At 45.7% G+C, this 27,323-nt stretch overlaps 1 protein-coding gene across 11 annotated transcripts in view; it reads left to right on the top strand.

Annotated features, from left to right (window-relative positions):
* The window catches only part of ZFAT (zinc finger and AT-hook domain containing), a 317,588-nt gene that overhangs the window by 220,826 nt on the left and 69,439 nt on the right, over nt 1-27,323 (top strand). For all 11 annotated transcript variants that reach the window (XM_057497721.1, XM_057497719.1, XM_057497722.1 and 8 more), the window contains one exon: nt 8,386-8,474. In XM_057497721.1, coding sequence (XP_057353704.1) covers nt 8,386-8,474 — 89 coding nt within the window. The remainder of the gene's footprint in view (nt 1-8,385; nt 8,475-27,323) is intronic.

A 27,323-nucleotide genomic window follows, 5' to 3' on the forward strand; every position in this document is an offset into this window, starting at 1 on the left:
GATAAGAAACTTAGTGTCTCTTTAAAAATAAACACTTAAAGACCATCTGGTGGATCCACCTCCCTAACTCTTAGTCTCTCAACTGCCTGAATCCCCTAGACAACGCACCACCACGGACTCTCTTGTCCCCTCCTGGCATAAGCCGGGAGCTCTGTTCTTTCACTTTATCTCTAAATAAAAGCCTGTACCTTGCTCTCCTACCTTGACTGTTTGTGAAACTCATTCTTTGGCTTCGTGAACAAGAACCCCGGCATCAATATCATACAGTAATTGTCTTTCTGTCCGGCTTATCTCAGTGTAATGTGTGCTCAGAGTCTATCCATGTTGTTACCAATGGCAGGATTCCCTCCTTTCTCATGGCTGTGTAATATTCCACTGTGTATGTGTACCACATCTTCTTTATCCATTCATCCATTGGTAGGCATTTAGGTTGTTTTTGTATCTTGACTATTGTAAATAGTGCTGCAATAAACATGGATGAGCAGGTATCTCTTCAAAATCCTGTTTTCATTTTCTTTGGGTATAGACCCAGTAGTGGGATTCTGGATCATCTATAGTTATATTTTTAGTTTTTTGAGATACTTCCATAACATTTTTCATAGTGGCTGCACCAATTTACATTCCCACCAACAGCATATAAGGGTTCCCTTTTCTCTGCGTCCTCACCAACATGCTGTGCATTTTTTAAATTTTGAGCACCAGCCTGAGGGCTTCCTATGTCCTGGACTGAGCCCCCCACAGCTGCCAGCAGGTGAGGGGTAGTCAATACTCCCCTCTCCTTGAGCACAGGACCTCACTAGGTCAGACGCTCAGCTGGGCCCCATCCACCCTCTTCACATTCACCTTTCTGTCCATACAGAAAATAATTCAACAGGAAGGGCAGTCCCAGCCCCTTTAGGGTTGGGTGAATCTCCCTTTATGTAACCCAAGGCAGAATAACAAGGATTTCTTCTCCTTCCCTCTTCCTACCTCCAGATCCTATGCCCTCTGTCCTGACGGGACAGGCTTAGTAACTTTCTACCTGAGTAAGGCTTGAGCAAAGCTCAGGATTTCCTGACTGCAGACCCTGTGCTTTCTGTCCTTCCCTGTCTGATGGTATTCAAATTCAGGCAGCATCCCGTCCCCAGGCCCAGCCAGTGCTGAGATGGCCTTTGTCCCATCAGCTAGTTATCCGTGAAGTGCTAGATGAAGAGCTCATATTAGAGAAACAGTCTCCTTCCAAGAGAAACTTGAAACAGAGAAAGATTCTGAAAGGTGGTACCACACCTTTTGAGGGGTGAACAGAAGTAGGGGAAGTGACATTGCCTCCGCCACCCTCCCATCTTTGAAGGGGAGTTATTCCGGATCACACATTTTGAGGGACGTAGAAGCTGGTGGTGAAACATTGTTTCCAGAAGGGGCTGCAGTTACCTGCAGTGCAAATCTACAGCAAGCCTGTCACTCAGAAAGACGCCTAACTGAAAATCACAGCGGCACGTAATGCTGATGGTGTTTTTTCCTTACCACCTGCCTCATCCGCCAGCATAATCCGCAAACTGTCATGCAGTCCTCAGCCTTTGAACTGCTTGGCACTTTGTTCTTGAACTAATTTGAGGACAGTTCCCAAGCCCCTTCTGGGAAAGAAGCCTGTTTTGTTCTTGTGTTGCAGGGGTTTTCTTCTTTATCTTTTAAGTTCAAGTATCATACACATACCATAAAGTGTAATTATGTAAGTGTACAGCTCAGTGGGTTATCACAGAGGAGGCACACCTGCGTGACCATAGATGAGGATAAGACACAGAGCGCTGCCGGCCCTTCCGAAGTCCTCAGCACCCCTCCCCACCCCCTCACACGGCTGCCCAGACTTCTAACACCATGACTTGATCTCGCCTGTCTTTGACCTTCACATAAACGGAATCATCTAGTAAGTGCTCTTTTGTGTCTGGCATCTTCCTTTTAATGTTGTGTTTGTGAGGTTCATCTAGTTTGTCATGATTTTGACTTGTAACATCTGGGCCTCTGGGTCAAACAAGAATTTCATAACAGGGATCCTCGGCTCTGCGGTGTGTGAGTGGGAAGACTTTGTCCCTGCAGTTAGCTGTTTTCACTCGGGCACCGCTTGTGCAGCAGGCTCGCAGTCCTCTCCTCAAAGGCATGTTTCTCCGCAGTGCTGTGACCGACTTGTGCTTGTCCTTGGCTTAGAATGACTACTGTTTATAAAAGATAGATCCTGCCTCAGCAGACAAGAAATGGCCACACCTGCGATTATTAATAAAATTAAGTTACTGTCTTTTTTTTGTGAAATACAGGGGCAAGGGTGCCTGGTCAGAAAGAGCCACCCCATACATCAGCAGGCATCTAGTCAAGGCTGGGTGGTGTTTTAAAAGACACTGAACTCTCTGAACTTCAAATTCAGGAATGACTGATGCTGTTTTTTGGCTGCATATTGAAAGCTCTCCTCTGGACTGTGTGCAGTGGCAGATGGAATGAAACATCCAGGCCTTTCAGAAATGGATGCTAGTCTATTTGAAATGCTTTTCACTTGCACATAAAACATTAAAACAATAGTCTCAAAAATCTAACCCCTTTCTACAAGTGTGCCCACAATTCTATTACCTAACAAATACATTATTCTTTTTAAAATACTTTTTCAGTCTTTATTCATATTCATATAGAAGGATTACATAGTCATGATTAAAGTATAAATATCATTCTTATAGCCTTAAAAATGATAATATAATTATTTTTTGTTGCTGCAGATTCCATGAATAATACATTTAAGTGTTGTGTAATGTTCCATTAAGGTGATCCATGAGTTACATAACTATTCCCTTATTTTGGGGCAATGTATTATTTTCTTTCTCCTCCCATTATTATAACTTATGTTGCAGGGAACCCTTTCTTGTATATACACTTTTTCTTCTTTTTTTGAAGTAATTCCTTAGGACACATTTTTAGGAGCAGGATGGCTATTTCATTTTGGTGGTTTTAATCATGCTTTACACTGCCAACTTATTTTCAAATAATTCTACCAGAATATGAAAGTGTTCCAGCTTACTTAACTTCCATTTTTAGCCATTCATGTCATTACATATGTTCAGTTTCTTTGTTTAATGAGTGTCAGATCTTACCATGTCATTATAATTTTTGGTTGCTTTTTGATAATTCATAAAATCAAATGGGTAAAGGATTAAATGGATGAAATGAGTTAACATGCATAAAGCATTTGTAACATGGACTGGCTCGTAGCACTGTGTTTGCTGTCATTAGACTTCTTTTGACTAAGTCAGTTTATCCTCTCAAGTGAATTGTTCGTTCATGTCCTGCTTTTGTCTGCTTTCTTTGGTCTTGGCATTTTATATTCATGCATTCACCATGCAGTCACTGATCATTCAGCAGCTGTGTTTGTTGGGGCCTTTGGTTGCAGTTCACAGACACTCATTTGAGGTCACTGAAGCAGAAAAGGGGCATTTATGAGAACAGTGTCAGGGGATCTTACGGAGACTTGGGGTCTTTGTGTTTTTGGTTACTTCTTCCCAGAACTGTTTTCCCTTCCTCTTCATGTAGCTGGTCCTTCTGTCCTTCCATCTTAGCTTGACTGTCACTTCCTCCCAGAGGCCTGTTTTCATTTCATTTCATGGTGCACGTGGGGAGGCAAAGGGAGCGTGGCTGAGCAGACATCCCATTGGGGTGCTCCTGTACCTTACTGCTAGCACCCAGCCAGCACACACCCACTGCCAACCACACGGATGTGGAATGAGAAGTGTACCATCCCTGTTCCCACCGTACCTGCAACCCAGAGAGGGTACCAGACGGACCAACAAAAGGGAAACTGATGGACCACATGGGTGGTTAGGCACCTGGATGAGCAATGGACTGTACAGACAACAAAGGTGAAAACCAGACTCCCACTGTCAGGAAGCTAAATGATAATCAGATGCATGGTATATCACAACTGCGATATGAAATAAAAATATGAATATGGAACAGTTCAATTTGAATTTAAAAACACTACAAGATGAGGAATGCCAGAACTGAATCGGAGCAGGGGTGGTTCTCATAAATGGGCAGTCCTGGAGGACTCAGGCAGATGGCATTTGGATGAGGCTGTGAGGGAAGTGAGCCAGCAGAGAGGCGGGTGTCTGGGAAGGGAACCCCAGGCCCTGGAACAGCAAGGTAAAGGCCCGGAGGTGGTGTGGGTGTGCTGTGCCCATGGAATGGCCAGGGGTGGTGCATGAGCTAGAGTGGGACCAGGGAGCAGCACCCTCGAGGGTCCTGTCCACATTGTAGAACTCAAGGTTGGCCCTGGGTGGAGGTCAGGCGAGAGCAGTTGCTGAGGGCGGGATGAGGGGGCCTCCTATAAACTCTTTGATAACGTCACTACTTGCACTTCTTCATTTCCCCTACTCTGCTCTTGTTCTTTATGTTGAAGGTGTCTTATCCTAGGCTGGCTTAGTTGGCCTCTCCCTGGATCATCCCAGAGCATGTCAGGGAGGTCAAAGAGGCAGTGTTGAGGGAACTGTAGCTCTCCCAGGTGCCCAGTGGGGGAGGAGGATTCACGCCAGGTCACCAGCATGTGCCCTCAGCCTCATCTCTCCGGGGACTACTTTTAGGGTGTTTGCTGCCCAGTCTGAGTCCATCCTTGTAGCAGGCAGGGCTCTCCCACCCTCATTTTTCTAATGGGGCTGCTGAGTAGCACAGAAGAGGAAGCCAGTGTCCCATAGGGCGAGCTGAGCAGAGTCAGAAAGAGAACACACCTCCCCCTCCACCGGCTCTTCTTGGGCAGCCCTTCCTAACGGCTGGCATCCTGATGACAGGCCTTCATGTGTGCTTGGTGTAGATAGGCCTGTGGTGAAACTGTGCCATGCCCATATTACCTGATGGGATTCTTACGTGGCTGTGCACAAGGGCTTTGGGGTAAGAGTCTGGGCTGTTCCACCAGCCACCTCATGACCCAGCAAGTTGCCCAGATTCTTGATCCTAGTTCCTTACCCATCAGGGGGTAGCACTGCCCTCCTCCCCAGGCTTTGGGGTGCACAGGTGACATTATACACAGTACAGCTGCTGATGAGCAGTAAGTAGCTCAGTGGGTAGAGCAAGGCATGAGGTGTAAAAAGGGATTAAGTTAAAAAAAATTCTCTGTATTTTTCTTTCTAGTCATTCTTCCCTTTTCCTGAGCTGCTATGTGATTCACATCCACATATAGCCACTTAATGTTCATCTGCCAGCCCTTCAAGGTCACTCTAGCCCTGGGTAAATAACATCCTTTCCAGTCAGCTCCCCTGTAGTTCTCAGGAGTATGGAAGTCTGATTTGATAGTCACAAAGCATTGCCCTTTGATAATTAGTCATGGCTCTACATTGCATTATTTTAATTAGGCAGCAAAAGATTATGTAAGTGCTCTCCCGGGCCTGTTTAATAAGGACTGTCAGTAGTTGCTGAAAACATCGGTAACAGTTACTACCTGGCTCTGACACCACAGGGAGGTGTGGCTTTTAGGGCGCTGGCTTTCTTTCTTCTTTCTTGCACAGCCTTGGGAGTATATCCATAAAAGGCTGACTCCTGATCTTAAATGAGGAGATTCCATTTATTCATTTCAGAGTACTTTTTGTAGCACTTAATCTTTTACACTTTGATCCAAGTGTAATGGCAGTGAGTGAAAATATTAATCTTGGAGAATGGCTCTGTCAGCTTTCCTCCCCCCACTGTGGTGGTGGAGAACCAGAAATCATTTTGTTTAGGCGCCTGGCACAATAATGACAGATTTATGCAAGTCACCAATCAGTGGAGAAGTGTGGGTAGCAGAGATGGTGTCCAAGATGTGTAGAAATGTGTGGCCATATGTTTGATGAAAGGTTATACTGTATTTAGGAAAAGTGTTTATTGCTTTCTAAGTATGACTTGTCTACCTTACAAAGGGAAAATTTTCCCCATACTTTGGACTTGCAGAATTAGTAGAATCTAGAATTGGGGTTCATTCACCTGGAATGAGAGGTACAATTGTAATATTAATATATTTATACTATTGTTTTCCTTTTGTTGCTCCTATTCCAAGTATTATTCATGTAAGAATTACAGAATTTCCTTTTTGTTTCTTGACCATTTCAGTTGAGTAAAATACACAGACTGTGTTCACCAGGCACTCAGGCTCTGGGGGTGTCAAGATGAGTAAGTGGTCCCTGCCCTTGGGCAGCCAGTGGCAGCCCCAGGCTGTGAGTGGGTGATCACAGTGTTGCACAGTTGGGGTATGAATGGAAGTATGTGGGGAGTGGATCTGGGAGCATGCAGTGGGCTTGCTGGCTCGCAGCCCAGTTAACAGAGCTGTTGTTCAGATGCTGAGGACTCTGAGACTGCACAGCATGGAGGAATGCTCCTAGAACTCAAGAGCTCCTGTGTTACAGAGCCTAAAATACAGAGGGTAAGGCAAAACCAGGGAGCCAGAGGGGTCGGATGGGGAGAGTCAGTCCTGGTGTGGAGGGCCTTCCGTGCCGTGCTCTGGAACCTCAGCGTCGCTCTGTAGTTGGAGTCACTGGCAGCTGTGCAGGAAGGGCAGGGGGCAGTTTATATGTTAGACTGTCTGCATGGAGGGTGGGCCATCAGCATGGATGAATGGATGAGCGAGTGGGTGGACAGAGGGATGGACGGTGGAGGGAGAGAGAGAGAGTGGGTAGGTGGGTGCACGGATGGTTGGCGGATGGGTAGCTGGATGAATGGATCATGGATGGATGGGCTGTTATCTGAAGACAAGGAAACCAGTTTAGAGGCTGTTAGCATTGTCCAGGGAAAAAAATGACGAGGGCCTAAGCCAGTGTGGAGGCAGCAGAAACAGAAGAAATAGAGAAGTAGTTCGGAGATGAAGTCAGGTGCTGAGAAAAATAGGATGAGTGAAATTAGGGTCCTAGAGGTGTTCAGGAAGGCTACCAGGTCTGACTTAGGCAATCAAGTGGGTGTCAAACTAGGAAGGCGGGACGTGGAACCCATTTGATGTGTAAGATAGTCCAGTTTAGGACAGCCAAGCAGTAGTCAGCAGACAGTTGGCTACTCAAGTCTCAGGTTCAAAAAAAAGTGGAAGATGTAAAAGAATGTAAAAGAAAAAAAAGCAGATTTTGGCATTAAAGGTTTACAAAAGCCTGTAGGGGGAAAGTGCAAGGATAAGAAGACTAGGAGTGCAGGCCGAAAGGTCGTGGAACATCAGCATATAAAAGATGTGGACGGGAGAAATGACTGAAGAGCCAGAGGGGCCTGCGGAGGCAGCAGTGTTGTGGATTCAGCGAGCAGGGGATCCCAGAGAGTTAGCAGAGCCACATACGGCAAGGGTGGGCATCTGCCCTGGCGGCATGATGGCACGCACTGGTTACCTTGGTGAGAACAGGTTTCGGGGGAGTTGGTGCCATCAGCCAGTTTGCAACTGGGCTCAAGAATGCTTAGGAAGGAAGCACGGAGGCTCAGAGGAGACAGCTTTTTTCACTTGGCTTGTCTGAGGAGAGGTGTGAGGGGTCCCCAGGAGCCAGTGTTTGTGGGGCACCACATGCAGTGGCTGTGGTCATGGCCCTTTGAGGAGGCTTGCGCCACTACAAGTCGTTGGTGAACACTTTGCTGCTACCAGAAATAGGTCATATTTATATTAGGTTGTGTGTTTGCATTTTGTAAGTTGAATTTTTACTTATACTAACGAAGGGGTAAAAAGTGTAGTGTGCCCCTGTGTCCATTAATATGCTTTAACACGTGGGCCTGTTCACCCATTATTGAATGCTGTTGTATTGCTCAAGCATCAGTCCTCTGCAGAGAGAGAGCACTGTTGTACATTTCCCCGTAGTTTTCTTTCTAGCATCCCTTTAGCTCTGCCTTTTACACTCCTACCCGAGTTAGGAGTTCCACAACACAGATCTTGCTGCCTCGCTGAATGGCATTCTGCAGGTTCTCCTGGTCCTCAGGAGAGCTAGCACCCACGCTTAGAGAGGTGCTGCAGGCCCCACAGCCTCTTCAAGGCAGCTCCTGACTCTCCCCAGACCTCACGCTTTAGGTCACGGAAGGAAGACCCAGCTGTTCCACTTTCCTGGCCGCCCCAGGGTCCAGGCCTCTGTGCCCCACCCAGGGGAACCTCCCTCTCTTGATGCTTCTCTTCTCTAGTCAGCTGAACACACCCTGACCCTTTCTTTAGGCGCCTGCTCATGTGTCACTGCTCGTGGGACCTTCCCAGGCAGAGCTGGCTGTTCCTGTCCTTCTGTGGTGGCCCCTCCGTGGTAGACTGAGTGTGCTGCATTGCAATCTCTGCACCTCCTTGCTGGTTCCCCTCTGAGATTTTGGACAAGGGGCATCTCTGTGCGCTTGGCTCCATGCCTGGCGCTTCATTCACACACAGGAGCTGTGCCTGATGACACTCACCTTTTCCTCCCTTCTCTCCAGGGAAGCAGTTTAAGTGCACAGTGTGTGACTACACGGCGGCCCAGAAGCCACAGCTGCTGCGGCACATGGAGCAGCATGCCTCTTTCAAGGTAAGCAGCTCGGCCGGCAGAGCCCATGAGCCAGATGGAGGTGCATCGCTTTTCAAAATGATTGAGGAGAGAGCTTCCTCTCATTGTTTTGGGTGCTCCCTTCATTTTCAGGCACCCTTAGTGGGGTATTCCAAGGCATAACTCAGTTTATGGCATGCTTTCTCCTTTCAGAGGCATGACATTTCTCTGTCCTTTGGAAACCAAGCCCAGGAACAGAGTGTAAGGATGCAGCCCAGAGAAAGGGCATGTGCAGAGCTCTTACCCTGCAGAACTGGGGTAATTTAGAGGAAAGAGTGTGTGCTTTAAGGACAGATGTGTGTGCTCGCAGATCCTGGATTGCCTCAGGTAGAGCCCCTGATAGAGCAGGTGTGTGATGCCCACCTGGCAGGTGTCAGAAGAGGCCGGAGTTGGTGCTCAGAGTGCCCTCAGTGCCCGGCATGTGTGGTGATTATCAGGAGGTGGCACTCTCCCTATTCTTTTAATGTCTCTCGATGTTCCTTTAATGTAGGTAGTAACAGCCACTTGGCCATTGCTTATGGTGTGATTATTAACAACTGTGGTCCAATGAATTTGTCTAATAAATATTCTGCCCTGCACTTGGCAGCTCAACCCTTAAAACTGCTGCTGCTGCCTGTGTAGACACAGGGAGATGGAAAGCACGATGCTCTGCAGGGTTTGTTGGAATTGTGTCCACACTAAATCTCAGAGAGTGGTAGAATGTGGAAGGGACGTTTGGTCACTACAGATGCATTTATCGAGCACCAACTGTATGCCTGCACTGTGCCAGGAACTCCACCCATCAACTCTGATTTCCCCTCCAGGAGCTGCTATCACACCTATTTGCCAAATAAGGAACCTGAGCCCCAGAGAAGTTAGTTCATCACCTGCTAATCTTTTCTGCCATGTCCATACCCACAGACTTCAGCTGCTGTTGTAATATTGACCAACCTGTATTGTCACCCTTTCTGAGGTGAGCAAGGCCCCTCCCCATCCACAAGCTCCTCTGATGCTCAGAACAGCGTTGTGAGAATCAATTCTCATGCTCTTTTCTTATAGCTGAGAAATCAGGTAGCTCAGGGAGGGTAAGGGCTTATGTGCTTTAAATATCCAGGAAGTGAAGGGACCAGAACTGGAGCTTCACCTCTGAGTCCCAGGCCTGACCTTTTCTCACCGTCATCTCAGTTACTCACTGTGGGCAGAAGGGGGAGGTAGAAAAACTGACTGACGCGGCTGCTTCAGTGTCTGCCCTGAACAGGCATTTCTTAGGTAAGATTCGCTTAGCAGGTCACCTGCTGGGAATGTCACAGTATCTCAGCTGAGGAGGCTCTTCTGTGTTAAGCGTATTTGGTACATAATTAAACTTAAGAACTTTATTTCACATTTCATACTCAAAGATGTTGTTTCTTTGGGGGATCCTCGATTTTCTTAGACCAGTAAATTATGTGCTCGATAATGGAGAGCTCAGGCCTCTCACATTGTGCACAAGAAACTTAGACCTGGCAAGGGTAACAACCGTTCTTGCTATTCCAGAATTGGCACTAGAGTTTTCCTGCATTCCTGGGTTTTCAGTGTGGAACGTTTTCCTTTCGTACCTAACCAGACACAGTTGAACAGTTGCTGCCCTGAGATCCTCAGTGTTTTCTAGTAAGTTTTGTGGAATCTTCGGTTTCTGCAGAGGAAATGGATTGGGATGGTTTGATTCAAGGTGTCGCTCTCATGTGTAGTTCTCAGCCTTTTCCTGCCATCACACCGTTGCTGTCCGCTAGGGCCTTGGGAGCCCCCAGGCTCAGCTGGACCTGGGTCCTGTCTGCTCTCCTGTGGGCGCCTGTGGATGTAAGCATCCTCCCTGCTGAGTGGTACCTGAACTGGAAATGAAATTCAGGCCCGATTAAGAACCTCTGAGTCTCTTGACTTCTCTCATCCTACACGTTAGTTAGGGTGCTCTTCTTGAACGTGTGACTGTAGGCATGCTTCCCAACTGACTGGGGCTGACACCACAAACGAACTGGATCCTGCCGCCCCTCCTCCTTACGGTAGTAACTGCTCTCTCCCTTTCCTCTCTGTCTGCCCCAGTAGGAGTTTTTTATGATCACTGTAACTGATTTCCGCCAGCTTAGTAGGTTACAGGAACACACATTTATTATCTCACAGTCTGTACAAGATTCCAACACAGGGCTCACTGAGCTGAAGTCATGGTGACGGCAGGTTGGTGTTCTTCCTGGAGGCTCTTGGAGAAAACCGTTTCTTTGGCTTTTCTTGCCTCTGGAGGCCATGTGCATTTCTCTTGCTCCGTACTCAAAGCCAGCAGCGCAGCACCTCCCTGTCTCCTTGTCTGGCTCTCTCCTGCCTCCCTCCTCTATTGTAGGGACCCTTGTGATTCCAGTGGGTGCACCTGGATAACCCAGGATAGTGTCCTTATCTAAGGTCAGATGGTTAACAACCTTAATTCCACCTGTAGTCTGAATTCCTCTTCGCCATGTAAGGTTCCAGAGATTAGGGCAAGGACATCTGGGTGGGGGGACATTACTTTGCTGCTGTCTCCTGCCATTGTTTTCTTCCATTCACATCTACCATGTGGTAGATTATTTTCATCAAACTCAGAAAATTCTGAGTTACATACTCCTACATTCCCTTTTCATGCCAACAACAAATATCAAGATTTCAAACCTTTCTGTTGTACTCATCCTAGATGAGGCCTCAGAGCCTTCATGCAGACACTGCTAATCTATTACACTTGCCTTGCAAGATAAAACAAATTTACTTTTCTAGATCTAGATGCATAATTTACAACATATAATTTGTGTCAGGAAACACTGCTTTAATAAAGGCCAACTTCTATATTGCCTTTTAAACTTACATGTTTTTACTTATATATTTATTTTAAAAGTAAAAGTGATATGTCTTCACTAAATAAGATTTAGAAAATACTTTATGGTCCCATGTAGAATTTCTGGATATATTATTATTATTATTATTTTTACATGATTGAGGTCATGCTGTGATGTAGATGAGCCTCTTTTGATGGGGATGAGAATGTCCAGTTTACCACTGATGAAGCTCTCTTGGAGAATGTGGCCTAGATGAGTGGCCAGATGGTTTAAGAACACTTCATTTCTGAGTCAGACAATAACCTCCTCCTCAAAGGCAGGACTGGAGAGCCTGCATGCTGTAGGCATTATAAACATTGCCTTCTATTTGTCATCATTTCATAGGCTTTATTTCATTCCATGAAAATATACTTATTAACTACTTATAATGGCAGCTTATGGGTGAGTGTCAGAGTTTAATTAACCATTCCTCTCAAATAACTGGACAGTGTGGTCATTCTCAGTTGTTGCTAGTACAGGTTCCCCTGCTGTGACATCTTCACACTGAAGGCATTCCCATGTCATCCTAAAATGTAAAGGACGTTAAAACAGTGGGCGAAGCCCATGAAACCACTGAGAACTGACAGATAGAGCTGCTTCTTGCATCTGTCTTTAAAATGCTTTCCCTAGGGTGGCACTGATATGGTCAGCCTTACAAAGTGCCAAAGAAGATGCTGGGACAAGAGGAGTGCCACTGAGCCAGGCGTCTCTAAACAAAAATAGGCTTGTTGCCTCTGCCTAGCTATTCAGCTCTTTGCTTTCTTGCAAATCAACCAGCCACACCCCGTTCTGTCATACAGTGAGGTCAGTGGATGGTGGTCACCTTGGAGAAGGTTCCCTAGGAGGCTCCTATAAACCCAAGACTGTTGACAGAAAGGTTCTCAATTACATGGCAAGTTGAGTCAGTTGAGGTCCCCTTGCACATTAATAAAATGTGCTTTATTTTGTTATTTAAAAAAATTGTTATTTTGAAATAATTTTAGACTTACAAAAAGTCTCACACAGTTGCTGATTATCTGTCACCCACCTTCCCCAATGGTAACATCTTCTTTAATCATCGAATATTATCAATACTCAGAAATTGCCTTTGGTATGCTGCTATTTACCAAACTACAGACCTTACTTGGATTTTGTCACAGCGTAATCTTTTTTTTTAATTAATAAACTATTTTTTAAAGTAGTTTTAAATTCACAGCGAAACTGAGAGGTACAGAGATTTCCCACATACCACTAGCCTTCCTGCCCCAACTACCCCCATTTGTAACATCCCCACCTGAGAGGCATGTTTATTACAATGGGTGAACCTATACTGACACATCATAATCTCCTAAAGCTCATAGTTTGCATCAGGGTTCACTCTTGCTAATGTACATTCTGTGGGTGTAGGCAAATGTATAATGGACATATCTGGCATTAGAGTATCACGAGAATGATTTGAAGGCCCTTAAAGCCCTCTGTGCTCTGCCTGTTCATCCCTCTCCCCCCACAACCTCACCCCCTGGCAACCACGGATCCTTTACTTCTTCCACTTAGTATTGTTCACTTACAGTTTTCCACATCTTTTCATGGCTTGATAGATCATTTCTTTTTAGTGCTGAATAATATTCCATTTCCTGGATGCACCATAGTTTGTTCTCTCATTCACCTACTGTAGGACATCTTGATTGATTCTAAGTTTTGGCAATTATGAATGAAGCTGTTCCTCACATCTGTGTGCAGGTTTTTGCGTGGGCATAAGTGTTCAGCTCCTGTAGTAAATACCAAGGAGCATTATTGCTGGATTGTACGGTAAGAGCATGTTTATTTCTGTGAGAAGCTGCCAAACTGTCTTCCACCATGGCTGTACCATTCTGCATCCACACCAGCAGTGAAGGAGAGTTCCTGTTACCCCACATCCTTGTCAGTATTTGGTGGTGTCAGAGTTCTGGATTTGGGCTATTCTGTGTGCAGTGGTACCTCATTGCTGTAGTTCGCACTTCCCTGGTGACCTGATGTGGAGGGTCTTTTCATATGCTTCCTCGTCATTTGTGTATCTTCTCCAGGGAGGTGTCTATCCAGGTCTTTAGCTCATTTTTCACTCAGTTTATTCATTCTCTAGGTGTGAGTTTTAAGAGTTCTTTGTACAATTTGGATAACAGCTCTTTATCAGATTTGTCTTTTGCAAACATTTGTCCCAGTCTTAACTTGTCTTTTCGTTCTCTTGAGTAATTTTATTTTTAAATATAGTTTTATGTTTTCATTTAAATGGGACACTCATTTAAAGAGGACACTTCTTTTTGCTAGGTTTGTATCACTGTATCATCTGCATCATCAGTACTAAGTTCGGGAGTTATTTGCATTTCACTGGAATTTATACAGTCTACGAAATTGGTAGTCACTGATTCTGAAAAGTGGAGTTGTGCTCTTTTCTCTCCTGTCATGAGGACATCGCAGTTGGTGGGGGAGGTGCTGACGAGCCTGAGAAGGGGAGGGGAGGAGGTAGACAGGGAAGGGAGGGGAGGGCAGCAGTTAGACACTTGCCAGAAGAAGCCACGTGGGGGCCAACCTGGTAACCCCATATAGGTACGGTTCCACAGATCTACCATTTTTGCTGATTTGGGGTCACTCCCCACCCCAGGTTGCTTGCTATGTCGATTGTTTCACTCATCCATTCTAGGGAACTATTCTAGATTTCTCTTATTGTAGTTATTAGATAACAAAGCCTGAGAATGGTACTTTAAGATAATTTTCAAAATCCAAGATAAAAAGATTTAACAGAGTACATATGATGTCAGTTTTTTACCATTTGTCTTATTTTTATGAATGATTATCTCATAATAAAAATAAGCTTCTACCTGTAGCCCAGATGAAACATCAGCAAAGGGTATAAAGAGAACAGTTCACAGAGAAGGGACCAGCTCTTGGGTATATGACATGGCACCTAACCTCACTGAAAAATTTTTTAAAAATCAAATAAAACCACAGGTACCATTTTTTACATATCAGGTCAGTAAATATTCCAGAGTTTGATAGCACACTTCGTTGGTAAAGCTGTGAGCAAAGAGCCATTCTCATTTGTTGCCATTGGGAGAGCAAATGGTTGCCACCCCTGTGGGGGTCAGTTCAGCAGAAGGTATCAAAATTGTAAAGGCAAGTAGTGTTGGCCTCAGCCGTGTCTCTTGTAAGACCTTATCTCACAGACACACTTGCTGATACACAGAAGGATGACTGTGTAGGGCTGTTTATGGGAAACAGCTGAAAGGTTCGTGAATAGAGCAAGTAGTTTGTGAACAGACACAAGTGGGACATCAAACAACAGAGTGGTGTGTAGCTTCAAGAAAGAGTAAGGAAGCTCTCCATTTACTTCCTTGGAAAGATACTTAAGGTGTGTAGTCAAGTGCAAAAAGCAAGATTTAGAACAGCATATAGTCTACTTCCTTTGATGTAAAAAAGGGCAATGATATGTTTGTCTTTACTTATGTTTGCTTTAAAGCCTCTGGAAGCCTGTACACAAAATAAATGAAGAGATATTACTGTTGGGGAGGGAGGGTTGAAACTGGGTGGAGGGGAGGTCAGGGCAGCAACCCTTTTCCCTGCATGTAATTTTTGAACCAGGTGAAGTGAACATTTTACCTGTTCAGTAAACTTAAGTAAACAACAAAACTGTAAATAAAAATGATGTTTTAGAAACTACCCAATGTCAAAGCAGAATGTAAACATGTTTATCATCGACGACATCATTCGATGAAGGTAATAACAAATTGCTTTTTGGGAGTCCATTGAGATTCTGTTAGACATTTGAAAATCTTTGCACTCAATGAGATCTCATACAAAAAACACAGGATTTAGAACCGGATAGACCCAGGTTCAAATCATGGCCTTGCCACTTGCAGGCTGTGTTATTTTACTTATTTATATGATTTTATTGTCTATAAAATGCCGATGGTAATATCTGTCTCCTGATGTTGAAGATATTAAAAGCAGAGCCATTTGTACGAGTAGTGGGTATGGCACATCTTAGAAGGTCAAAAAATGTTAAAAGAAGTTATAAAATAAAAGAAACAGGAAAAAAAGATGTAAGAAAGGTTAATTATATAAGTAAATATTAGATATATTTTAAAAATTATACTGTCAAATGTATACTGTAAATACTTTTTAAAGCAAAAAATAATACCAGTGTATTGAGGAGTTTGTGGCATGAATAGAAGGAATCCGGCTTTGCCACTGACCAGCTGTGTGCCCTTGGGCACGATACCTAAGAGCTGTGCTTGTTTGTGGGGGGGCGCGGGGGGTGGGGTGGGGGTGGGAGGGCGGAGAGCAGTTCTTCTTGTCGCTTACAGATCGTGAGTAGTAACCACGTGCTTACAAGAAGTCTTGGCACGTCCTTCTCAGGTTCCTTCTATTGAAACTCCACCCGGCTTCTTCCTTTCTCTTTCATCTCTATTGCCATGTCTGTACAGTGTCATCCTCTTATCACACTTTTGTTTAAGGTTATCACACTTTTGTTTAAGGTTCTTAGTGCCTGTGACATGCTCTGTTTGCTAACTGAGTTGTAGTCACCTAATTCCACTGATTTGGTACATTCCTTTAAAACGTGCCTGACCACATAAGTATGCCACTTAACCCAGAGACCTTTTTACCAGGCACGTTTCCTTGATACAGCTCTTCATAAATTCACCTTCTAAGAGATAGAGTGTCTCTCCTGAGTGGTGCTGTTCAGTGGGGCTGGACCCATCTGCTCAGTCTGGTCTCCTCTGCCAAGGGGCCAGCCCTGCCCTTGGCATGTCATTCTCTCCTGGGCACTGCTGCGTGCCTGTTGTTTACATTGCACTGAGATGTCACAGGGCCCCAGTGATGGAAGGAGTTTGCACTTTGGGTCTTTGCTCTGTGAGGTGCCAAGTACACCCAAGAGGTTCCTGACTTGCAGGAAGCAAGTCAAAATTCTGCTGTGAATTTTGGTGTGAATGTATGTGCAAGTCTGCAAAAAAAAAACCCAGTCTGAAATCAGCAACTTTCAAAATCTGTGCATTTTGGAAACAGTGCAGTGCTGACCCCTCCTTTTTACATTAGACTTCTTCATTTCTGAAACAAGGCTCAGCTTGTTTGACAAATGGCTCTGGGCATTCCTCTGCCCTAGCTTCCAGAAGGTGAGGGCTGGCCTTCTCTCTTGTGGCCATAAATCCCTCAGATGCAGACGAGTATGTTCCTGTAAAAGGGACCAGCCAGGCCATATTCATGAAAAGGCACTGTTACATTTAACTTACATTTGATATGTATCTAAAACCATTTAATCCTCAAAAATTCGTATTATGAAGCCTGAGGAATGTATTACCTGTTGTCCAATTAAAATTTGCATAATGCAAGTATTTTCTTAAAACTAATAGGAAGTAGGGGAGATTTCAATAGTCGATTTTATTACCATTGATGAACTTTTTTTGAGAATTTTATATGGAGTACTTGATACCACAGTTTAATATTTAGAACTTTACAAGACTGAGTAAGTACAAATAAAGTACTAAATTTGCATCTGAATTTTTGATGCAAAACATGAGATGTTTACTCATTCCTTTAACATACCTTTTCTGTGCACCCATTGTGTGCCAAGCCCTATGCCAGGAGCAGGGGATGTTGGGGTGGAGCCAGGCCTCTGTCTGCCAGGTTTATGAGTCTGGGGAGAGCCACATGTATTCAAAGCAACAGCATGTGTGTCAGTTGCTACAAGAAGGTCATGTGCTGAGTGGTGGGAAACCGGAGACCAGCTAATTAATTAGCCCAGCCCTTAACATTTTTTAAAAGCCGTGTCATATTTTAATTGGGTTAATATAGTATCATCCTATCACGTAAAACCTATAGTAACCAGAAAGTTCTCTGGCCGACTGATACCCACAAATCAAAGGGAGCTAGTGTAGGCCCTGGTTGCATTCCTGATGGTGAAATGGGTCCCAAAGGCATTCACAGTGTGTCCACTTGAAGCTGAAACAAGTTACATATACAAAAGACACCAGGAACTGAGCTCATCTTAAGGGACTTGGATGCTAAATTGAACGAAGGTGGTATTTGGATGAGGTCAGCCAGGATGTGGCTATGCAAGTAATTGACTCCTAGTTTCCAGTCTAAACTTAGAGAGCAAGAGAGTGGAAGTGCGGAAATGATCTCAAATCAGCAGAATATTTAAAACCACACATTTATAAACAGTTCAAGTTGATCCTCAGTCTGATATTCTCAATCTTGCTCAGAAAGCTGAATCATCTGGTATTGCTTATGGTACCATATCTTTATTTCTATAACTTTGCTTGTTACCAGGGAGATGGTTTTGTCTTTTTTCAGAAAGTTCTGTCACAAGGTCAAATGTCTAGTTAAATATCTACTGTCAAAATTGAGAAGATGGGGACCTGCCCTTTATAGCAGCCTGCGCTGGGCATTATGGCAGGTGTTTTCTGTATGTTACCTTATTTTGCTGTCAGAAACCCTGTAATGTGGGTATTGATATTCTCGGCTTACAGATGAGGAATCTGAGGCCCAGAGTCCAGGTTAGTAACATACCCAAGAATAAAGCAGCAGTTTGTGAGTGCCGGAGCGGGGATCCGATCCTGTCCCTTTGTAGACAAAGCTCCTCTCTTTCCGTTATACTTTCTCATTCTCAAGCCAAGTAGAGGGGCACTGTTGCCTCTCATCCTCTCACTGCTTTGATCATATAAATCTGCAGGTGTGTGTTTACCTATGAAAACTCAAGCAAAATGCTGACTGAGTGTAAACTTAGCAGCTGCATCGTTTTCCGATTTCAGTGGAAATTGCTGAACCTTAGGGCAGAGAGGGTAAGGAGTAAAGTGTAGGGTCTCTAGTGGTGTTTGTTTGCTTTTCAGTTCTTAATTTGCATGAAAATGAAGCAGCTGAGATGACATGCTTTTCTTTTTTCCCTTAAGCATGTATTTGTGTGTAAGAGGAGGAAGGGCGGCAGCCCCAGCGGTGGCCGAAGGGGCCATTCAATAAGTTGTTTTCAACTGAAATGTCTGCTAAAAACCTGTCATGCCATCTTCAGAATCCTTGTGTTTTAGATTTTTGAAGCACTTCTGAAAAAAAAAAGAAGGAAATTGGACTGTCTTAGGTTAAATTAAAATCCTGTCTTTCTAATAGCGTCCAGTATATTCTCTGGAAATACTGCATTTTTGACAGCACAAGCGGTTACCAAAAAATCAATAATAAGAGAATGCTGAGGAGTCTCCTAAGCTCTAGCATGAAAAGCAATTAGTGTGGATTGATTCACTGTTATTTATTGTGATGAGATAATTGCTTCAATGCAAGCCATTCTTGAACTTGTGGTACCCCATGGTTTTAAAACATTTATTCTTTTAAATTGTTTAATTTGCCTCTGGCCTTGCTTTACAAAAGATGCCTCTGTCTTTGTTAAACAATATGAAGACCTGTCTCTTTGCTCTCTGGATCCTTAACCTCTGGCTGGCTTTGTCCCTGTTGCAGTTGACCCTGGAATGAAGCCCTGACCTCATGCTCTCAGGCTTATAAATCCTGAAGAGACAGGTCTAAAAACCACAGGGCTCTTCTCTCCTGCACAGATGGCAGTGGGGTGGCTTTGACCCACGGCTCAGGCTGCAGAGCACCATGTGGAGTGCCTAATGGCCTGCATTGCATGTGGCCATTGGGACAAGGAGAAGGGAGTGATATTCTTATTCACACTTTTAGCATTGTGTGAAATATTTGGTACAAACCTCTTTAGAATCTAACCATCAGGAACGTGAGTCCAGGGAAGCCTGCTTGCCCTGGTGTCCCCTGGGATGCTGGCCATGTCCTTTCTGGTGTGTGTTTCTTTGCTTCGACTTCTGTGTCTCTTTCCCCTTGTCTATGCCCTGTGACTTGCATTGTTAGGCTCTGTGTTTATATGTCAGTTTGGGGGCAGTTTACCAGTCCTCACTCATGATTGTACATGTGTGTAGTTCACCACTGGGCTCAGGCTGGAGAAGGAGGGGAGGGAGCCAGTATTCCAGATGCAAATGCTTTCTAGGAATTTCTCTTACAAGCATCACCATGTATCTTATAATTTACAACCTCAGGCCTTTTTCTTATGAATATGCATGTTTTCTCTTTGGAGTGGCTCACTTCCCAGGGGTGCAGGCGCAGTCTGTGGTGATTGACCTGCCCAGGGCGAGGGACCTGCACGAGGCTCTGCTGAAGTGACTCTCAGAGCAGGCCGTGCCCTGTGCTCTGGATGTCCATGGACCATTTCAGTCTACCAGACCATGCCATCATCCGAAACGTTTCACAAGGACCGCTAGCTTTGATGTGGGGGGCATGGAACTTGGCAATTCAGAGATTCAATGTGAAGAATTTCTCTGAGAGGAAAAGAGGTTCCTCAGGGGCACACTTACCACTGCATAGGAAGGCGAGGCCAGCAGCCAGCCTGGGGGTTTGCTTTTGCGAGTCTCTGGCATCAGGTACTCCATCAGCTGCTGTGGGCGGCCCTCAGAAGTGTGTGTCAGGGCAGCCGGCACCTGACAGGCAGCTCTTGGTCTGCCTGGGGAGGTACCTGAGGTGGGGGGGACGATGGCTAGAGACAGAGGTTTCCAGAGTGCCCATCAGACCATGGGATGCTGGTAGGTGCTGCGTGGAGGGTCACTGCACTTGGGGATTCTCAAACTTATTTGGCCACAGAAAGCCCTCCTCCTCTTCTCCCAGTGCGCCTCCTATCGCTTAGGTTGTATGAAACAACTTGGGGAATAACTGCTTATCAGAGAACCTCAAAGTAGAGACAACAGTGTAATGAACCCTGCCTGTACCTGCCACCCCAGAGGCCTCTAGTCACACTCGGGGTTGAAGCTCAGCTCCTCCAGGCGGTGCACGCGGCTCCAGGCCTGGTCCCCTATGCCTCATCCTCTGCATCCCCACTGCGCACTCTGCTGCAGCCGCAGTCCGGCCTGTGCACCGCCTCCTGGCTTCACTCCTGTTCTTGCCTCTTCTTGCACAGTTCTTCCAGAAAGCCATGGAGTCTCTCACCTCCTCCTGGTCTGGGTTCACATGCTTTAATTTTTCTCCATGATGTTTGACGATATCTGGCAGATGATGTATTACTTTGTTCATGATTTTAAGCCAGAAGTTAAGCTCTGTGAGGCACTTTGTTTTAGCTTTTGTTCTATTCTCAGCACATAGACAGCACTTAGTAAATACTTGCTGAGTGAGTGGGTAAATGAGTAGATTCTGCAGGGCTTGGGTGTCATAGGGTCAGCATGGGAGACACTTGAATGGAGGCGGGACCCTGAGCTCCCTTGTAGGCCTTGTAGCCCCAAGGGCAGGGGTCCACAACAGCTCTCTCACGACGGGGCCCTGCTTGGTTCTTTGCTCTGGTCTCAGTTCCCTGTGTGGCCTTGAGCTCTGGGCACTTCCCTTCCCTCAGAGGAGCAAGGGGCAGTGAGGTTAAAATGAGATAAAACATGTGTAATTGCTTTGGAAGTGAGATGCTCAGTCCTGGGGCAGCCAAGTGTGGTCCAGGGTCATGGGATTCATTCGGTTCACCCAGTGCTGTTGACACACTGCTGTGAGTAGGCCCTGCATGGTGTGGAGGCTCGTACAGCCCAGCAGGAGCTGTTCTAGCAAAGAGCAGATTTAATATCTATAAGTGTGTTGTCTCCTTATGTCTGGCTCAGTAAGTCTTGCTTCATTATTGTATTATATTCAAGAAATCTCTCAGTGGAGATTCCTGTCAAAGGCAGTGTGCAATTTTCTTCTGGTATATTTTCTGGAAATCTGTGGGAGTGCAGGCATGATGGATCACAGTATGGCAGTGTTGTTAACTGGGTCTCACCTGCAGTTTTGGAGGTAGTGGTAGGAGCAGGCCATTCTATGGGCCATCCAGACAGGAGGCCTTGCCGAGCCGGGTCCCTGAGGCAGGATTAGGGAGGCCGGGGAAGAAAAGGCGAGTAGTTTGTGCTGTCATAACTCTGTGAGGGAAATACTACCATGAAAACAGAACCTTCTTGTCAATCCTGTGATTAGAAATACAATCATTGGCAAAACTGAAAATACATTATTATAGGAAAAGTTGCAGAAATCGTCCATCTAATCCACCAGCTGGGAGGTCGTTGTGGATATGGTGCGTGTTCGCAGTAAGTGTTCCAGGGGCTGAGAGGGACCCTTGGCTTTGGGGTCAGACATACCTCAGCTCACACCCTGGCTTTTGCTGGTGTCTGACTGGTTAACCTTCAGCAAGCCACTTATCCCCCAGGCCTCTGCTTCCCCATCTGGAAGGTGAGAATTTTTATCTCTTCTCAAGGTAGTTGTGAGGCATGTGTACACTCGAGGATCACTGTCACCATCACCAGTGAATTCTAGTTCCCTTGTTCATCTGGTCTTCTTCCATTGCTCCAAAGATGAACGTGGACATTCTCAAGTCCGAAATGCAGATATTTGGGCAGATGGAATAGTACTCTTTCTTCTCCTCTAAATGAGGCAGCTTACCCGAGCATCTGTGCATAAATAGTCAGTAGTAATCTGATGAGCATCTCCATGCAGGTTGCTGTGTGTACACTGTCATCACGACTCCTTGTGATAAAATGAGCAGACTACCCAAAACCGCACAGCTGTGAACTCGTAGATCCCTGACTGAGCCCAGGTCTCCCTGACTCCAGAGACCCCTGCCACTCAAAGGGTGTGAGAAATGTCCTTGGGCACAGCTTTCCATGGCAACTAGTGGGGAAGCATCTGTTCTCATTGTTTTCTTCCAGAAATAACATCCAAGTAAGACTTCAGAAGAAGCTCTCACTTCATCCTGTCCTTTCCAGGCTCTGATGAGATGAAAGTGCCTCCTCAGTCTCAGGTGTAACTGAGAAATTAAGTCTGTGAGGAAGAAGAGCCCCGAAGGAAAAGTTCTCAAGAATTCTGGAGCCCACTGGCCCCCCAGCCCAGCTGCATGCTTCTCAGGGAGACTCGGTGCCAGCCCACATTTTAGGGAGTTGATGGCTACCTCAGACGTTAATGAAAAAACTCCATGTTCCTGTCGGGTGTCCGCAGCTGCGGCAGCACTACTGTGAATCCCGCAGGTGTCCCATGACCAGAGCCCCAGAAACGCACAGTACCAAGACCGTCTCTCCTCCCGGGTAACCTGATTGAAGTTTGGCAATGCCAGAGTTACACTAAATATTTTCTCAGGCCTTGTCATTTGGTCGTTAGTGAGACCCCCACTGCAGTCTTCTTTTTGGGCATTTTGGATTATGGGTGATATGTTAGAACATCAGTCTAGTCTCAGTGTAATTTTCATCACACAGATGAAAGAAAAGATGCCTAAAGGAGTGATGTGGAGGAAGAGGGAAGACCTCACTGAAACAGTGGGCTTTGACCTTGAATTCTAACTTCATGTTGCATACAGTCTAGCAAAGGGTTGCCCCCTGGGAGAGCCTGGGGTGCAGGTAGGGTATCTAGGTTCTTGTGACAGTCTTTTCTGGGGAGTATATTAGGTGGAAAAGACCACAGCAGTTCACAGACTCACTGAGCATTACTCAGAGTGTGATAGTGATGAATGTCTTCTGAACACTTGGTAGCACTTTGCTCTGTAGAATCCCTTTGGTCTCTCCCAGGAACTGGGTGCTGTCAGTGTCTCCGTATTGCTGATTTCCAAGGAGGAAACTGAAACATCAGAAGTTTGCGAATGTGTCTGAGGTCACACGGCTGGTAGATGAGGGCCCTGAGAGCCCGGCCATCCTGGCCCCTGTGCAGTGAGGAGGTGGACACAGCTGCCCAGAGCAGCTCTGGCTTGCAGTCGGTACCACTCAACCTGGAGAAGCGGTCATTTTGCCACGGGACCAAGTCAGAAGCCCTCCTACCATCTCGCCTCCTTGTTCTCGGCAGGTTTACTTATGCCCGTCTTTTTCCTTCTGCACTTGTCTGCTGTTGTGTTTTATGGCCCCATCATCGTCATCTTGGAGCTCCCTTTTTGCCTGCTTTAGACCCGGTGTCTCTGGTTGCCTGATCACAGTTAAGGAAGGCAGTACGATTTTGATGCACCTGCCCCTCGCACCCTTTCCTTAACAGATAAAATGAAACCATCTCCACAGCATCTGCATGTGTAACTAAAACTTACTGTTCCGTGTAAATCCTGTGAAGATTGTTTTTTCTTTTTGCTGCTGTTTTATTTTTATGGTTAATTTTCTTATTTTTCTCCTATAATTTTGTACTACATTTTGACTCTGAGAATGATAATGGCCATAATAATAGTTAACATTTACAGACCGCCTCTGGTGTGGGGACCAGTCTGGAGCCTCAGGCAGACCCAGCTGCATCCCTCAACGACCAGGCTCCTGGGGAGGGTCACGGCCGCACAGAGGGGGGCTCCTCTAGGAGGGAGGGGGCAGTGGGCATGGCACTCACCAGGAGACGCTTCATGTCATTACCACTAACAAAGGCGAATTTCCTAATGAATTGAGAAAGTGCTGTGATAATGAGGCCTGATGCGTCTTGCTCTCCCCTAAGCACAGCCACTCACCCCAGGTAGGCAGGGACGGTTTGTTTTCCCATTTCACAGGTAGGGAATCCAGAGCACTGGGGTTTAGCCGGGGCGTCCCAGCTAATTAGTGGTGGACCCAACACCTGAATCCCAAACTCCCAGCTCCTGGTTCATTCATGCTTTTTGACTTTATCTCCTGCCTGTGTTTGATGTAAAAATGATTGAAGGTCTTTTACCCTGTAAAGGTGTCCAACTTCTGATATCCAGCTTCTCTCCAGCACAATCTACATTGTCTTTTACCTGCCAGTCCACTTCATATAGGCTGTAACAATTACAGAACTTTTTCTTCCATTTTGGATCCAAGTTCACCCAGATACCACTTAGATTTGTGGTTTGTCTCCTTTATCTCTGTCCCTGTCTCTCTGTTTTTGTCTCTGTCTCTGTCTCTACACTGACTCTTATTGAACTAAGGTGATGAAGTCGTGACCTGTGGCCACAGGTTTTTCCTTAGTAGTCATCCCAGACCTTCCCCCTTGTCATATCCTTTTCCCTCCTCTGCAGAGAGTGGCAGGCCCCTCACAAAAGGGCTCACGTCTGCGAGACTGTGGTATATACTTGGTCACACACCAGACTGCAGGGTCTTACCTGGTGAGAGTCCTCCTGCTTTCTGTGAATACAGTCAGCCCAACAGCATGTCCTTTTACCAAAAAGCCATCCTGTGCTTTTTAAGTTGGGGTTACCAATGTCATGACCTTAGATATCACCTCCTCACGGCTTCTCATCTGTTTTCCAACATTCCTCTAAGCCTCTTTCTGGATGCCGATAGGAAACGGGATCAGCCCCTCTTTGATGAAGTTAGGTGTCTTCTGGTCATATTTTTCAGCCCAGTTTTATATACGAGACAGGACTTTCTTCCACTTTTCTTTTCTTTCTTCCTGTTCAAAGAACCAGAAGAGTAAATCCTCAAATTGTGAAACAGTATATTTTACCTGATTTCTTCACACAAGTCTGAGAACTTAGAATTTCAGTTTTAACAAATTCAATTGCACTTTTCCTTTCAACTCAAATTGATGATCTTCACTGTACCTTTTGAGAAAGATCTTTTGATGCACCTTTTGAAAAAGGTGTATCATTTGCATCATTGAAACATGTCCCAGAATCCAGCTTCCTGCCTTCTCTTCTTGACCAAGCTTTTTGTTCTCAGTGTTACTTAAACTCTCCTTGTAAGGCCACATGCCCTCTCCGCTAGCGGGCAGGGCCGGGAGGTCCTCGCCAGGCCTTACCATACTGGGTTCCTTGGTACTGACTCTGCCTTCCCTCCCTCCAGACACTCTGAGTCCCCACTTGCTCTCATTCTCTCTTGTCCTGCCTCATGAACTCATCTTGTTTTCCTGTAGCCTGGATTCCAGGGTGCTGTTCTGATGCTGCTCCTCCCTGCTTTACACGTTCTCCTATTTGGGGGTGTCCCGTCTCAGGGCATCTGCCGGGTGCCTGTGCTCAGATCTGTAACTGCAGCTCCGACTTTCCTCTGAGCTATCTGGTTGTGTCTCCAAGCACTTCCTGGGCCTGCATCCAGGCCGCCCAGAGTCCTGCACTCACAGCCTCCCTCTGCCTCACGCAGGGAGCTCCCCCCACAGCTGGTGGCTGCCTTCCTCCTATCAGCCCAGCTGGGAACTTGGGAGCCATTTGTCTCCATCTTCTCACTGGGCATCTCATTCAGCAGGTCTGGCTGATTTTACCTCCTCCGTCTCTCTGAACCTGCTCTTCCTTTTTCTCTTTTCTTGTTCTGCTCTCTCCTCTTAGGCTCTGTAAATATGCCCAGATTATTTACCTATAATCTGTGTAAAGGTGTCGAATCTATAATCCCAAATCTATATTATAGGGATCTCTGTATCTCTGGTCTGCATCACTGCAACACTGGACACTTTATTCCCTGCCTTTAATCTGGCTCCTTTCAAGTCCACCCTCCATTAATTTCCAGAGTGATAACCCCAAATGTGAAGTTGGCATGTTACCCCCTGCCTGACACCTCACAGAGACTCACATCTCCTGAAGTCACTTTTCTGACCCAGTGCTCATCCCACTTGATCTGGCTGCTGTCTGTCCTCAGCTCCCATCAGCCCCTGCTTCATCATGATGTTCCAGGACTACCTCCATTTCTCCTAGCCTACCATGGTGGTCCTTATTTTTCAGAAGTTGATGGTTAGATGTCAGCTGCCTTATGTCTGAGAAATGCAACAATACCAAACCATGCCTCTCAGTGGAGCTCCCAGGGGAGGCAGATACTCAGGAAATCATGGCCAGTGGGAAGTCAGTCATCTCTTTATTGCTGGCTGGGCCTGGGGCCCAAACTCCAGTGCAGGCTCAGTGGGCAGGCTGGGAGATGGAAACTTTGGGCAAACTCCTTAACCATTCTGCACCTCAGTTTTCTTTCCTGTGATATGGGGATAATACTTGTAATTATCACATGAGGTTTATTGTAAGACTTACAGGAATTAATCCTGCAAAACAATTACCTGGCATATGGTGGCTGTCAGTAATGTTAGCTAAAATAGTAATGATTATCAATAATTTTTAAATAGTAGTAATAATAACATGTACTTACTAACACGGTTACAGTAATTAATAACTCCAGTGCAACGCTGAGTACTAAGTATAGCAATGGGTTCCTTGTCTTGTTTTTGAATCACTCTCTTTCGGCCACAGTAAGAACTTTGATCTTTTGTTTCACATGAACTCCACTGTTGTAGCTTGCTTATTTCTTTCTCCTAACTCTAGGTCAGCTTCTGGCCTGAAAGCTCTCAATAAATAACTTCCCTTTGGAGATCTAGAGTCATTTGCTGCCTGTGAGCTTCTGACTTAGCAACCAGGTTTTATGATTTAGTTTGCCTGGATAGCATTCCATCTTTGCAGTTGGTATATGAGTCCAAAAACTCAAGTGTTCTGAGAGAATTACAGATCTCTCTGCTTCATCATTGTATCCCTTGGTGAGAGAACAGTGCCTGACTCATAGTAGGTCAGTAAATGCATGCTTCATAAAGGAGATCTCAATACTTGTGATGTTAATAATGCAGTCAGACTTCACGTCTGGCAGTGGGTGCAAGGATGTCATTTGCTTTCTCCCCCTCGTTTCCTGCCCTGCAGTAGCCCCAGCAGAATTCCCTGCTGAAATGTGGCATTGCCTCCCAGGTTTGAGCTTGCTCTGTTTGAGGGGTACAGATGCACCTCCGTTACCACAGTTCCGTAGAGCAGCTTTCAAGTAGAAGTTATGTGGTTGCTGATTGAACAAAAGATTATGAAGGCTAAACAGGAGAATACCAATGAGGGAAAGAGGGAGGTTTATCTTTCTAAACCCCCAGAGCTGCTGAGCAGTGCAAGAGGCTTCCGGGGCTTAACCGGTGCACCTAACAAAGGCCAAGACACAGACTGTCAGAGGCTCCAGGAAAACATCTCCTCTTGGAGGGAAGGTTGGTCAGAGTCAGTCTGTGAAAGCATCCCTTCTAACTTGAAGAGTTTGACAGAAATTCATAGCTCAGAGGCTGATTGGGCATTTGGGCT

Source organism: Manis pentadactyla, chromosome 3 (assembly GCF_030020395.1).
Source record: "Manis pentadactyla isolate mManPen7 chromosome 3, mManPen7.hap1, whole genome shotgun sequence".
Taxonomy (NCBI): domain Eukaryota; kingdom Metazoa; phylum Chordata; class Mammalia; order Pholidota; family Manidae; genus Manis; species Manis pentadactyla.